Source organism: Lathyrus oleraceus, chromosome 3 (genome assembly GCF_024323335.1).
Source record: "Lathyrus oleraceus cultivar Zhongwan6 chromosome 3, CAAS_Psat_ZW6_1.0, whole genome shotgun sequence".
Classification (NCBI taxonomy): Eukaryota; Viridiplantae; Streptophyta; class Magnoliopsida; order Fabales; family Fabaceae; genus Lathyrus; species Lathyrus oleraceus.
The window spans coordinates 25390239-25403778 of NC_066581.1; the positions used below are offsets into that span (position 1 = coordinate 25390239).

At 37.9% G+C, this 13540-nt stretch overlaps 1 protein-coding gene across 1 annotated transcript; it reads left to right on the forward strand.

Annotated features, from left to right (window-relative positions):
- The first annotated feature begins 9196 nt into the window (after window positions 1–9196).
- Window positions 9197–11689, forward strand: LOC127132228 (tRNA(His) guanylyltransferase 1). The gene is made up of 2 exons (XM_051061140.1): window positions 9197–9275; window positions 9565–11689. The coding sequence occupies exon 2, from the start codon at window positions 9683–9685 to the stop codon at window positions 11231–11233; it is 1551 nt and encodes a 516-aa protein (XP_050917097.1). The 5' UTR covers window positions 9197–9275; window positions 9565–9682; the 3' UTR covers window positions 11234–11689.
- The last annotated feature ends 1851 nt before the right edge of the window (window positions 11690–13540 follow it).

The following is a 13540-nucleotide window of genomic DNA, read 5'->3' on the forward strand; positions in this document are numbered from 1 at the left end:
CAAGCCCTTCAACATAACAATAACAAGTCCTTGAATTAGGGTTTCTCACCTATAAATTTTTGTATTATGATATGTGTTTATTTTAGAATTATGAAAGAAACCTAATGTTTGGAGTTTACACAAAGATAAATTTGACATAATACGAATTGATATTAATAAAATTTGGATTTTACACAAACAATCCTAATGGTGATGACTGGGATCACCTAACCGACCTCCGGTCCCACATCCCCTAGCTACCCTAACCCTTGGCCCTAACCCACGTTGACGATTCTGCACCTGTGTTTGTTCATCTGATGGTCCAGGAGCGTCATTACCTCCTACAGGAGAAGATCCGTTGAGGTATTCAGCCAACTCAGCATAGTCTTCAGTATTCAATGATGGTGTACCGGCGTAGCTGAGCTCATGACCCATGCCAGAGAAGTTGGGGTGTGGTTGACTCATGGATGGGCGACCGGGACGGTTGAAGGGAGACATGGGTGACAATGATGGGTCTAGGAACGGTTGGAAAGGTTGTTGGGGTGTTTGGAAAGGGTATGGTTGTGGGATGTTTTGGTATTGTGATGTTTGGGGTTCTTGGCTACGGTAGGAGGAGGGGCGGTTAGTGTTTTGGCTAAGGCGACTTTGGTAGGATGATGGTGTGGGTGCGAAGCGATGTTCGGTCGAAGGTTGATGGTCCATTTGTTGGTGGTGGTATGGGGGATGTTCTTGGTTTTGGGGTTGGGTGAATGGCATGTTTTGGTTGTATGTTTGTGTGTTTGTGGAACGGAAAGTTTGTCGGATAGGTGGTTGTGAGTAACCGGGCTGAGAATGTTGTTGGGGGTTAGATGTTGATCCTTCTTGTGTATAACTTGTCTGGCGTGGGTCGTAGAGGTACATATCATCGGCGATGAATTGAAATCCAACTGATCTATACCAAGCCATATAAGTACGACTTGGTTTTACCTCATTTGGCATGACTGCGTCAGTTAAGACATGGTCATGACGGTGCTTCCACTTGCGACACTCTGATCTTGCGAAGGTTTGCCAAGGGTTGTAGTTCCATTGGTCGTTCACTTTACGCATATGCCATTCTCCTAGGCTAGCTGGGGGATCTGGGATATTCTGAACCATACCAAACTGCAGCTTCACACGATCGGTGTTGTGCAGCTCCACTGTTGTGAACCGTATTATCGGTGTGCATGTTGTCCATACGGCTGCGTCTTCAGGGTTGATCTGATGCTCATGATCCATATTAAGGTATGGACGCCAAATGAACTGAAATGTTAAAGACGATAGGATTTAAATGAATGTAGAAAAAGTCAACATAATATGAAGAAATAATGAAATTATTTTGCTTACGTCTGCCGGTCGAAGGTGATCCAACAGGTTGCGATATTGAGTAATACAGTGTCTCGGACATCTGCTGTAATTCATACCGCGTGCCGACCATCTACACCAAAAAGTTAAAATAAATTAGTTATGGGTAATAAACTGTAAGGAAGGAAGTAAAGATATAGCAATTTAAACAACTTACTTTTTTGCATATGGAAAAGTGAAGGGGTTGTTATTGACCGGTGCTAGAGACGGTAGTCTTGACCATCCCCATGCTTGTAGCAAAACAGCACATCCAGAAAATGTAGAAGTATCTTTGTGGGAGTCTTTGCACAACGAACTATAGAGATAGGCTAGACATGCGGATCCCCAACTATAACTACCTATTCTATCTATATGTCTAAGTAAAGGTAAGTACATAATATGCATGCTAGAACCACTACCTTCGGGAAATAAAAAGGATCCTAGTAACAACATAATGTAACACCTAGTTTTGATGATTCGAGCATCTTCGGTAGAATGCTCATCTAAATAAAAACTATTATAAAATATGACTTTAGGCGTGAAAGTAGTATACCTTGTCCCCTAGCATTATCATCTAACAAATCAGTGTTTAAAAGCTCCATGCAAATTGAATTTGCATAGTTGGTCTTACCATTAACAGCTTTGCCTTCAATTCGTAGTCCTAAAAGCATGTAGACGTCTTCTAACGTCACGGTACACTCACTGGTTGGAAACCAAAATGTGTGTGTCTCTGGCCTCCATCTTTCGCATAAGGCTAGAATGAACTTGTTATCTATAGACCAAGACATAATTTTGCTAATGTGACCAAAACCGGCGAGTTCAACATAAGGTTGAATCATCGGGTCCATTGGGACAAATTTGTGGACTCGAGTTCGAAACCTTGAGACATCCTATAATAGAAATAATGTAACACTTCACTAAGTCGATATTTCAAAATAAAATGGGGTTGGTGGAGATGAAACATAAAAAATAAGTATAAGAAAAAACTTACGTATGTCGCGATGTTTGCAACTGTTCCTCTGTGTGCTTCGCCCATTGTGAGTAAAGACATATTGTTGGGGAGTTGGTGTAGATGAAAATAGAAGATTTTGTTGAAGATGAAATTGTAAAAGAAGTAATGTAGATGAAGTAGTGAGAAATGTAGATGAAGTAGTGAGAATGTTGGTGTGGAAGAATTGTTGAAGGAGTGGATGAATTTATAGGCAAATGGAGGAGTGCATAAAAAAATGTGTTTGCATGGTGTCTCCACCTCATTTGGCGACCATGTACAATATTAAAGAGGGGGCTCCATTCAAATTGGCGACACCATAGGGTACATGCATGCAAGGCTAGTTCTGAATGCTTGGTTTCGAGGGCTGACTCCATGGGGGCGCCATTCAAATTGGCGACCATGTACAAGCCTTAAAGGTAGGCGCCAAACCAATTGGCGCCACCTTCTGCATGTCTGACACGTGGCATTGTTGTCTCCTGCATGCTGAACAACTCACTTATGGATGGCTTGCATGATTGACACATCATCTCTGACCATCTTAGGTGTCCGACACGTGTCTGTCTTGTCTCCTGCATGCTGATGACTACCTTCTTGATAGCTTGCCTGGTTGACACATCAAGTCACACTGTCTTGCAGGATTGACACATCATCTCAAACACTTGGCTATCTAGTATCCTGCATGCTGAATACTCACTTCTGTCTTGACTAGCTAGCATGCTTGACACATCAACTCACACTGTCTTGCATGACAGACACATCAACTCATGACTAGCTAGCATGCTTGACACATCAACTCACACTGTATTGCATGACAGACACCTCATCTCTGAAATTACTTGCATGCTTGACACAATATCTCAGAGTAGCTTCAATGTGAGACACTGATACCATCTATTTAAGTGTCTTACTATCACATTCATCTGCACTTGCAAAATACTTTTCATCTCCAAAATACTTTTCATCTTCACTCACATTCATCTGCACTTGCAAAATACTTTTTATCTCCAAAATGTCATCTTCATCATTATACAGTATCAACGTTCACTACAACGGTGAAACTTTTGAGTCTGAGCTTCATGGTTTTTGTTTTAGAAACACTGATACCATTAAAGTGACAATGAAGAGAAATGCAACCTTTTTGCATTTCAAAAAAAGAATACAATCCTTTATAGCATCAGGTATTGTGTCAAAGATGACATATCAGAATCCTATATTTTTTGAGAATGGTCAATGCAAGTTTTTCCCCCTAAAGATACGAGACGATGAAGATGTTGAAAGCATGTTTCTTAGTCATGAACATTCAGGCATGGATTGTATCGAGTTGTACATTACTATACAACCATGTATACCATCTCAACAGTCTCAACTAAACGATCAGGATCCAGCTGGTGAAGATGCTGCAGATGATGCACAATGGTCAGATGAACTCAACCCAGAAGCCGAAGTAGAGGTCGACGTTGTTGATGAAGAAGAAGAGGAGACTGAGGTACAGGTTGATCACATCCTGAACAACGACGATGAAGATGGGGCTCAACCACCACCAATACCTCCTACTCATGCCTACAATCCTCCTCAACATATGACAAATATGGATCTTCACGACAATGAAACGTCCGATAGTGTCTTCTATAATCCGTATCCGAGACCAGTAGGCGAATTAAAGGTGGGAGACATGTTTCGTACCAAAGAGGAATGTGTCTTGGCAATAAAAAAATACCATATGAACAACTTTGCTGACTTTACAGTGAAACGCACTGACTCTAGAAGGTATGTTATCGAATGTCGTAACATGCTTTGTAAGTTTCGTTTGGCTGCATCTTACAAGAAGAAAAATGACTCTTGGGAGATCGCCTCAATAGACCCACCACACAGTTGTGTTGCAACTAACGTTGAACAAGATCACCATAAACTGAGCACAGCTTTGATATGTCAAGACATTCTGCCATTGGTAAATAAAGACCCATCAGTGAAGGTGAGTATAATTATATCCCATATCCGAACAACATATAATTATACTCCATCTTACAAGAAAGCATGGATTGCGAGGACAAAGGCTGTTGAGCAGGTTTTCGGCAACTGGGAGGACTCATTCAAGGAATTACCACGGTTTTTATGGGCACTAAAAACTTATGTCCCAGGAACTGTGGCAATTCTGGAGACAGTGCCAGCAATGATGCCAGACGGAACCTGTGCTACAGGTAATAGAATATTTCACCGTCTTTTTTGGGCATTTGACCCGTGCATCAAAGGTTTCGCTTTCTGCAAACCTCTCCTGCAAATTGATGGCACTTGGTTATACGGAAAATACAAGGGTACTTTGCTCATGGCAGTTGCACAAGACGGTAACAACAATGTATTTCCCATTGCCTTTACTCTTGTTGAAGGTGAAACGGCTGGTGGATGGGGTTTCTTTCTTCGACATCTCAAAACGCATGTCGTTCCACAAGCCAATCTATGTTTGATTTCTGATAGACATGCTGCCATCGAAAGTGCCTACAACAACCATGACAACGGATGGCATGATCCTCCTTCTACACATGTCTACTGTATCAGACACATTGCACAAAACTTCATGCGTGCTATAAAAGATAAGAATCTTCGCAAGAAGGTGGTGAATGCTGGGTATGCTTTAACTCAACCGTCTTTTCAATATTATCGTGATGAGATTCGTCTGTCTAATGAAGACGCGGGGAGATGGATAAATAACATCCCAGTAGAGCAGTGGACAAGAGCATTTGACGGTGGTTGTCGATGGGGCCACATGACAACAAACATTGTGGAATGCATGAACGGGGTTTTCAAAGGGATTCGAAATCTGCCGATAACCGCCTTGGTAAGATCAACCTATTATAGGTTGGCTTCTATGTTCGCAACCAGAGGTGAAAGATGGAGTGCAGTGTTAATGTCCGGACAAGTATTCAGTGAGTGTTGTATGAAGGTCATGAAAGAGGAGAGCATCAAAGCTACGACACACGCTGTAACAGTGTTTGACCGTCATAGACAAAATTTCAGCGTCCAGGAAACAATGAGCAACAACGAGGGGAGACCAAATTTAGCCTACGCTGTTAGACTACACAGAAGTTGGTGCGATTGTGGAAAATTTCAGGCCTTCCGCATACCTTGCTCCCATGTCATTGCAACATGCGCTTATACTCGTCAAGACGCTTACACCCATTTATCTGATGTGTACAAGGCCAACACCATCATGAATGTATATAGTCAAAGCTTTTCAGTACTACCAATGGAGGATTACTGGCCTCCATATGAAGGAGATATTGTTTGGCACAATGAAGAGATGCGTAGAAAGAAGAAAGGAAGGCCAAACAGCACACGTATCAGAACAGAGATGGATTCCACAGATAAAATGATAAGATTATGTAGTCTTTGTCGTCAACCAGGACACAACAAAAACAACTGTCCCAATCAAGGAGCATCATCTAGATCTTAAGATTTTTGTAACATTTTATCTAGATCTTAAGCTTTTTGTAACATTTTATCTAGATCTTAAGCTTTTTGTAACATTGTATTTCTGTAACAATCAATCATTATATATCATTAAGTTCTTGTTACAACGAGTTTCATAACAAACAACAGTACAAAACATCTGAAAACATAAATAATTCTAACTGATTACAACAATCAAATTAATGTCGTCTGGACCGAACATCATTTCCCTAGCATCCTTATCAGTCTTCATTCGCACCCAACCAAAGATACTGTCAAGTCTCTCAATACTTCTGATTTTTTCCCCTTCTGGTATTTTCCCGTCTAACCATCGAACCAGCTCCCTCTTCAGTTGATCTAACGTGGTGATGTTCCAAAACAGCATCAGCAATTGAGGTTTGTCTCTCGCATAAATCACCTTACCGTATCGGCGACGAACACCAAACATGATAGCCAAATGATTATATGAGTTGTGGAACAATAGGTCATACAACGCATCTATTTATAAGACAAAAAAGGCATTTTATGAGGGACTCGCCAATTGAGTTGGCGCCTCCTTTTAAAACCTACACATAGGCGCCAATTGGATTGGCTAAGGCACCTGCCCTAGCCAATCCAATTGGCGCCTCCATTCAAGTTTTAACAACAGTCGCCATATGAACAACTTTCATGTTCATCAAAAATTCATTTGAAACTTGGAAGCTCATCATTCATTTCAAAACTTATAGGTCATTTTGACAGAAACCCTAATTTTGGGTCAACTTCGCAGGGACCTAACTCACTCATTTTTAATTATTTTGAGGTGGGACCAAGTGCATTGGAAATTTAAGATGTCTACTTCAAATGTTATGTTGGACAAAATTTCATAACTCTAAAATAAACACATGAAATAATGCAAGACATTATAGGTCAGATTACAGTTGAAAAACTCAGAAATCCAACTTCAATTGCCCATAACTTTCTCATAAAAAATCCAAATGATGCAAAATTTATATCCAAATTCATTGTCTTGAAAAGATCTACAACTTTCATGTTGGAAGTTTTTTCATTTGAGGCTTTTTTAAGGGAGGCGCCAATTGGATTGGCGCCCCCTCTTAAAAAATACACATAGGCGCCAATTGGATTGGCTAGGGCACCTGCCCTAGCCAATCCAATTGGCGCCTCCTTGTAATTTTTAAGAGGGGTCGCCAATCCAATTGGCGCCTCCTCCTAAAAGTGGGGTAGATTGGGAATTTTCCTGAAAAGTGGGTTATTTTGGAAATTTCTTCGAAAAAGTGGGTTATCTCGGTAAATTTGCCGAAAGACATTGTGGATTAAAAAAAAAGAGTAGAAGATGGATCATAATCCTAAAATTTGTAGTGGAACCAGAGAAGAAATTGAAAAACTTATTTTAAAATGTCACATAGAGAAAATATTGTTTAGGAGATTATTAAATGGATATGTAGGAAACCTATTGTCGGATCTTGAAAGATGAAAACACGATTTAGCGAAGCGTTTAGGAGTCGATTACACAAGGGGAAGGTATTAACACCTCCTCACGTTTGTTGTACTCAACGAGAATCGTTAGATTAGTTGTGCGCGTTAGTGTTAGCTTAGAGATGTTACACTTTTCGAATTATTGAAATGGGGAAAGAAGAAGAATAGGAACAAAAGAAAAGAGAAAATGTTTCTGGATTTTTTATTAATATGTCTGACAAAATTTACAAATCCTACTCCTACGTATTTCCGGGTATAATAGAGAACTCAAGACTTATGTAGTTCTGGGTAGAAAATGTTTGTTTGTTGGTCGATTTTAGCGAAAGCTACTTTGTGTCAATCGACGAAACATTGTTGGCTATCCAAAACAAGTGGAGAAGGGAGCGTTTGCGTCACGGTCGAATGAATTTATAAATCAACATTCGCGGACAACATCGAAAGCTTACTCATATGTTCAAGTGGACGAAACATTGTTTTTGCATTGTCTCAAGATAAAATATCTTTCATTTGCAAAAAAAGTTTGAGGATCAATCGCACGACGGTGAAAAAAGAGTTTGATTGGTTTGAAGTATTTTGAGTAGTGACGAGAACTTGGATGAGCGAGATATCCATCTCAAATCCTAACCTCAGGAGCTCATGGTATCCACCACATTCCGTTTCCATCTTATTTGCAAAAATGTTTGACATTTTTAGGTGTTTTGAAGATTGATTGAGAAAGAGTTTGAAAGAATCACATTTGCAGTTTTAAATGATGGCGAGAGCTAGGATAGGTAAGATATCCATCTCGAATCTTAGTCTCAGAAGCTCGTGGCATCCACCACGTTCCTTTTTTATTGAAAAGTATTAAATACACATTAAGTGTTTTTGATTTACATTGTGAAAATGACTTGATGTCGGATCAAACTTTTTATTAACGTTTGCGAAAAGGTTTGACCCAAAATGGTTTTGAAAATTCGAACATGGTCGAAGATGAAAAGTTTGAGAAAATGAGAATGGTAGAAATCGATTGAAAAGAATGGTTTGAAATGATTTGATCTTTGAGAAAATACTTGACGTTGGATCAAACTTTTTTTTAAAGGATTGATTTTATTCTTATGTTAGAAACTACCTAAACAAATCAATAAAAAATAAAGCGATAAAATTATTACACGTCATGTGAGTGGAGGTACATTTTGTTGAATGAGAATATGAGATAATAAAACAATTAAAACAATTAAAGCAATATCCAATCAAACAAACGCAAGCAATTGAGTGTATATGTACCAAAAAGAGTCTCATTGTAAGAAAGTCCAATAATAAGCCAAAATATGGGATATAGCAACATACACGTCATATGCACAACAACGTTCATCTTTAATTTAATCGGAAGAAGTAAAACAAAAGTGAAACGTGCATTGATCAAGATCATGATGCGAGGATGCAAATCATTGTCACATAATACAAGGACGTGCAAGGCAAATGGAAATTGAGTTCAAATTCGGTTTAAATGCAACATCATTGGATTGTTATTTGTTATTCTGAATCAAAATAATTGTTTACGTGAGACATATCATTGCAAGATGGTGTGGAATGAGAATGAACTCATACACTCAACAAGTGGAATCGTAAAGTGAGACTTTATTTATACAATGACAATGCAAACGACATCAAACCGTGATTAAGTAAACCCCAAAAACGAAATTCAAAATAAGCAAAAAGTTGAGAAATGCACGCAACATTCTAATTAATGTGCTCAAAGCCGGTTTGTGCGTATCGACAATAAAGAAGACATCATATGCAAAGGTCATAACACGGTAAAAATATCTATCAATATATCGAAATTTTGGCGGCGTAACCAATATGAAATTACCGAATCTACGTATTAGAAATCCAATTTATCGAAATGAGAATAAAAATGTAGCAACACAAATATTATTCATAAAATTTATAAAATTATTTATATCAAATGGGATGCAAATAGAAAATAAGAGGAGCAAATGAAATATGATATATGGGTCCACTATTTTACTCCTCAACCTAAACCCAGGTCCTCTTTCCCTCTCTTTCTGTTAAAGTTTTTGTCTTTCTCTCTTTTTTTGATTAGGATTAGGTTCGTTAATGGTTGATTGCCGCCACTACTTTTGAAACGCCGCCCGCCTTAGAAACATTGTCTGCCGGAATTTATTTTATTTCTCACGTTAGATATCGCAAAACATCATTTTTTTAATGGAATTTTGTAGTTTTTAATAACAAGTTATGTTTTTTGAATGTTAGTTAGTTGAATTGAATTGGCTGATTGTATTGAAGTTGTTGTTGTTCTTAATGAACTGATGCAGGAATTTTGTTATTTTTGAATAATTGTATTGCTTCCTTGCACAAAGACAAACCCACCAACTGTATGATAGTTTTCTTGTGAGAAGAAAGAGAACATATGTACAGATTTTCATGTGAATCATGGCAAACAGCAAATATGAGTATGTCAAGTGTTTTGAACTTGAGGATGAGGTGATGTTTCCGAGTTTTATCCTTGTTTCGATCAATGCTTGTAATCTTTCCAAGCCTTATGATGTAAATGCCTTGAATTTGATGAACTCTTGTGCTGTTGCGGTGCTCGAAGAGTTTGCTGATGTAGTCCTCGCATATGGGTTTAGTGATGAGTATACATTTGTTTTCAAGAAGAGCACCAAGTTCTATGAAAGGCGAGCTAGTAAAGTGTTATCCATTATTTCTTCTTTTTTCTCATCACTCTTTGTGAGAAAATGGCGCGAATTCTTCCAACAGAAGGAACTACATTCTCCTCCTTCTTTCCATGGGAAAGTTGTAGCTTGTGCATCCACCGACGCCCTTCAAGCTTATCTTTTGTGGAGGCAAAATATCTGTCATTTGAAAAATCAATATGATCAATGCTTTTGGCGACTTGTGGAGCGCGGAATGAATGAGAGGGAAGCACAAGAGTTCATTGATGGAGCTAAGAAACGCGACTTAAATGATATTTTATTTGATGAGTTCAATGTCAATTACAATACACTGGATCCAATATTTCGACAAGGTTCCTGTATTCTAAAGACAATGGTAGGGGCTGTGGTGAAGTACACAGAAACGGGTGCTCCAGTTAAAAGACAAAGAAGAGAGATAATCACAGTGCATTCCAAGAAAATAGCAAGCACGCGATTTTGGAATGAACATTCTATTCTTTTGAAGGAGCTTGGTGTTTTTGTGGAGGAGATTAACAATGTGAAACCGGAGTATGTCAGGTCCTTTGAGTTTGATAGCAAGTTGATGCCATTTACATGGGTTGTAGTTCGAATAGATGGATGCCACTTCCACAGATTTTCTGAGATACATGACTTTGCGAAGCCAAATGATGATAGAGCTCTTAACTTGATGAATTCATGTGCGGTTGCTGTCTTAGAAGAATTTAGGCAGGATATAGTCTTTGCTTATGGGGTTAGCGACGAGTATAGTTTCATTCTTAAGAAATCCACCGATCTTTATGAAAGGAGAGCTAGTAAAATCATATCAGCCATTGTGTCTTTCTTCACATCCTCTTACGTGATGCGATGGAAAGATTTCTTCCCTCAAAGTGAGTTAAACTACCCTCCTTCTTTCGATGCACGAGCAGTGTGCTATCCATCTGCTGAGATATTACGGGACTATCTTTCGTGGAGGCAAGTGGATTGTCACATAAACAATCAATATAACACTTGTTTCTGGAAGCTTGTTGCATCAGGAAAAAGCAAAAGAGAAGCTCAGCGTAGTCTAAAGGGTGCTCAACTGCAAAAGAAAATTGAAGAATTGGCTATTGACTATAATAAATTGCCAGTGATGTTCCGACAAGGGTCCTCAGTTTTTTGGGATAGGGTAGACAATGTTCTCATCCATCAGGAGAATGGAGAGTCTTCCGAAAATTATGGAAAAGTCATTGTACAACACATTGACATCATTGGATCAGCCTTTTGGCTAGAACACCCTGGTATCCTTAGAGGATTTGAAGCTCCAAATTGATTCAAAAGATGATGATGGAGAAACTGCTCTCATTCATGCTGCGCGGCAAGGACACACTGCCACTGCTAAGTATTTTATTGACCATGGTGCTGATCCTACCACATTGAACTCTACGGCGTTGCATCATTCTGCTGGGATAGGTTTTTTTCTTGATTTTGCTCTTGGCTTTTTTTCATTTTGTTATGCGATGAAACAAATTTACTTGTTCAATGTACTGTTTGGTTTCGATTGACTTATTTGAGTTTAACCACCAACATGGGCACTTGTGAGTCTGATTGGAAGAGCTTACAAAAACAATTTATAGATATCAAGTTTTTTTTAGATTTTTTAGATAAGCTCTCTAGGATAATGCATTTTTTAATGCATTTTTTTTTGTAACAAAGATGTCTTCGACCAAATTTGAGAAGTTTAAGGTTTTTATATTGAAATCTAAGAAAGCGGTTGAGCTTCGGTTTAGACTCAAGGGTGTTTTTAATCTTCAACTACCCTGTTTTGGAGGTATGTGGTGTAAAGAGAAAACTCGAAGAAATGTCTAGAGACAATGCTCGTACTTCTTCAAATGTCACTATTGAGAAAATGATCTTAAAGAAGTCATGATTGATGATAGCTGCCTACTTGAGAGGAGGGTTGTTGGGGATATTTTTGGCTCTATTACCTCCGTGATGTTAAATTACAGAGAGGTGGGTGAATTGTGATATTTAGATTTCAAAAATTTGATAGAAAAATAATTGATTTTAAAAATATTGATTTTGAGATGATAGAAGTAAAAATTAGCTGGAAAAAGATAATTGACAAATAAATAAAGAGATATGGTAATAGAAATCACACAAAATATTATTCTAGTTTGACCTTAAATCGCGTGGCCTATTCCAATCTTCGAAAATTTTCTATTGAGATTTTCATTAACAACAATTTGAGGTTCTGCACAACTTAAGCTCAACAGTCTTACGACTACAACTTGAACTTTTAGACAAGTTAAACCCAACAACCTTACATCAAACCTTTTATAGGTTTAACTTGTAACTTTCAAAATTATTACAAGATCAGAAGAGAACTAAGCTCTTGAGCATGCAAATTCATCATAAAATAGTGTGATGAAAACAACTGTCAGATGAATTTTTCCACTCTCTCAACACTAAGATAATTTATAGTGAATAAAATTTATAAATGAAGTAAAATGAATGAGATAAGAGAGTTTAAATTTAGAAAATTGATGTGTTTATAAGTGAGGAACGCACTCCTTTATATAGAAAAAATATTGGTTCAAAAAGGCAATAATCCATGGGCTTGTTTGCTTCCTAATCGATTAGAACATCAACCTAATCAATTCGGTTAAGTCAGAAAAGGAAACCATTTGCAATGTCACTTAATCGGTTAACAATGTTACGATTATGAGACATTACTCTTGATTTAATCGATTAAATGAAAAGCTCAATCTATTAGACATTTAGTCTTGCCTTCCTAATTGAATAGAATTACTTAATCGATTAACTACTTGTCATGATTGGTTTTAAGAAGTTTAAAAAAAAAGAAGAGTTTGAAATAATTTTGGTGCATTTGTGCATCGCCTTAGTACTTCAATATTCATCATTGCTTCATTTACAGTTAATTGATGAAACTATAAGATAAAACACCAAGCTCAGGATCCGACGACGTCTTCATGATTTCAGTTTATTTATATTAATTGATTTAACTTAGCTTAGCTATTTTAATTAGAACTTGAACACTTTCTTCTCGTGCTTTCTTTTTGATTGGGGATCCTGGTTAAGAATTCCCGATAAATGAGAATAATCAAGACAACAACTTAGGATTCTCTAGGAGTCGATAGAGTTGAGCAAGGTGAACTTGGAATAGTATAAGTTATGTAGTAAGTCGTTCTCCACTAAATAATGAAGCAATCAAATAAGCAAGCGGTAAAATAGCCGCCAATGAAGCAAGTCCTCGTTGAAGGTATAAGAGGTTGTTACAAGTGGTTGAAGTCTAAGAGACTGGAGTATAAGGATGTTTTGTCTAGCGAGAGACGCAAATTCTAAGATGGAGATTGACTCGGATATGGTGTTAGCAAGAGTGAGACACGTGTCGAGATCACTGCAAAAGGTGTTTTGATGTTTAAAATATATGATACACCAAGTACGAATAAATTTATATGGTAAAAGAAGTCAAAAGTTAATTAAAGATGGTATATAATTCTTCAAGAAATATCTAGTATGCAATATCGCCAAGTAGAAGGACGTGTTTCATCTGCGGAGGCGAGATATTTTGCTTAATTTTCAATGTAGAATTTCGAGGATCTTCACCGTGTTAAAC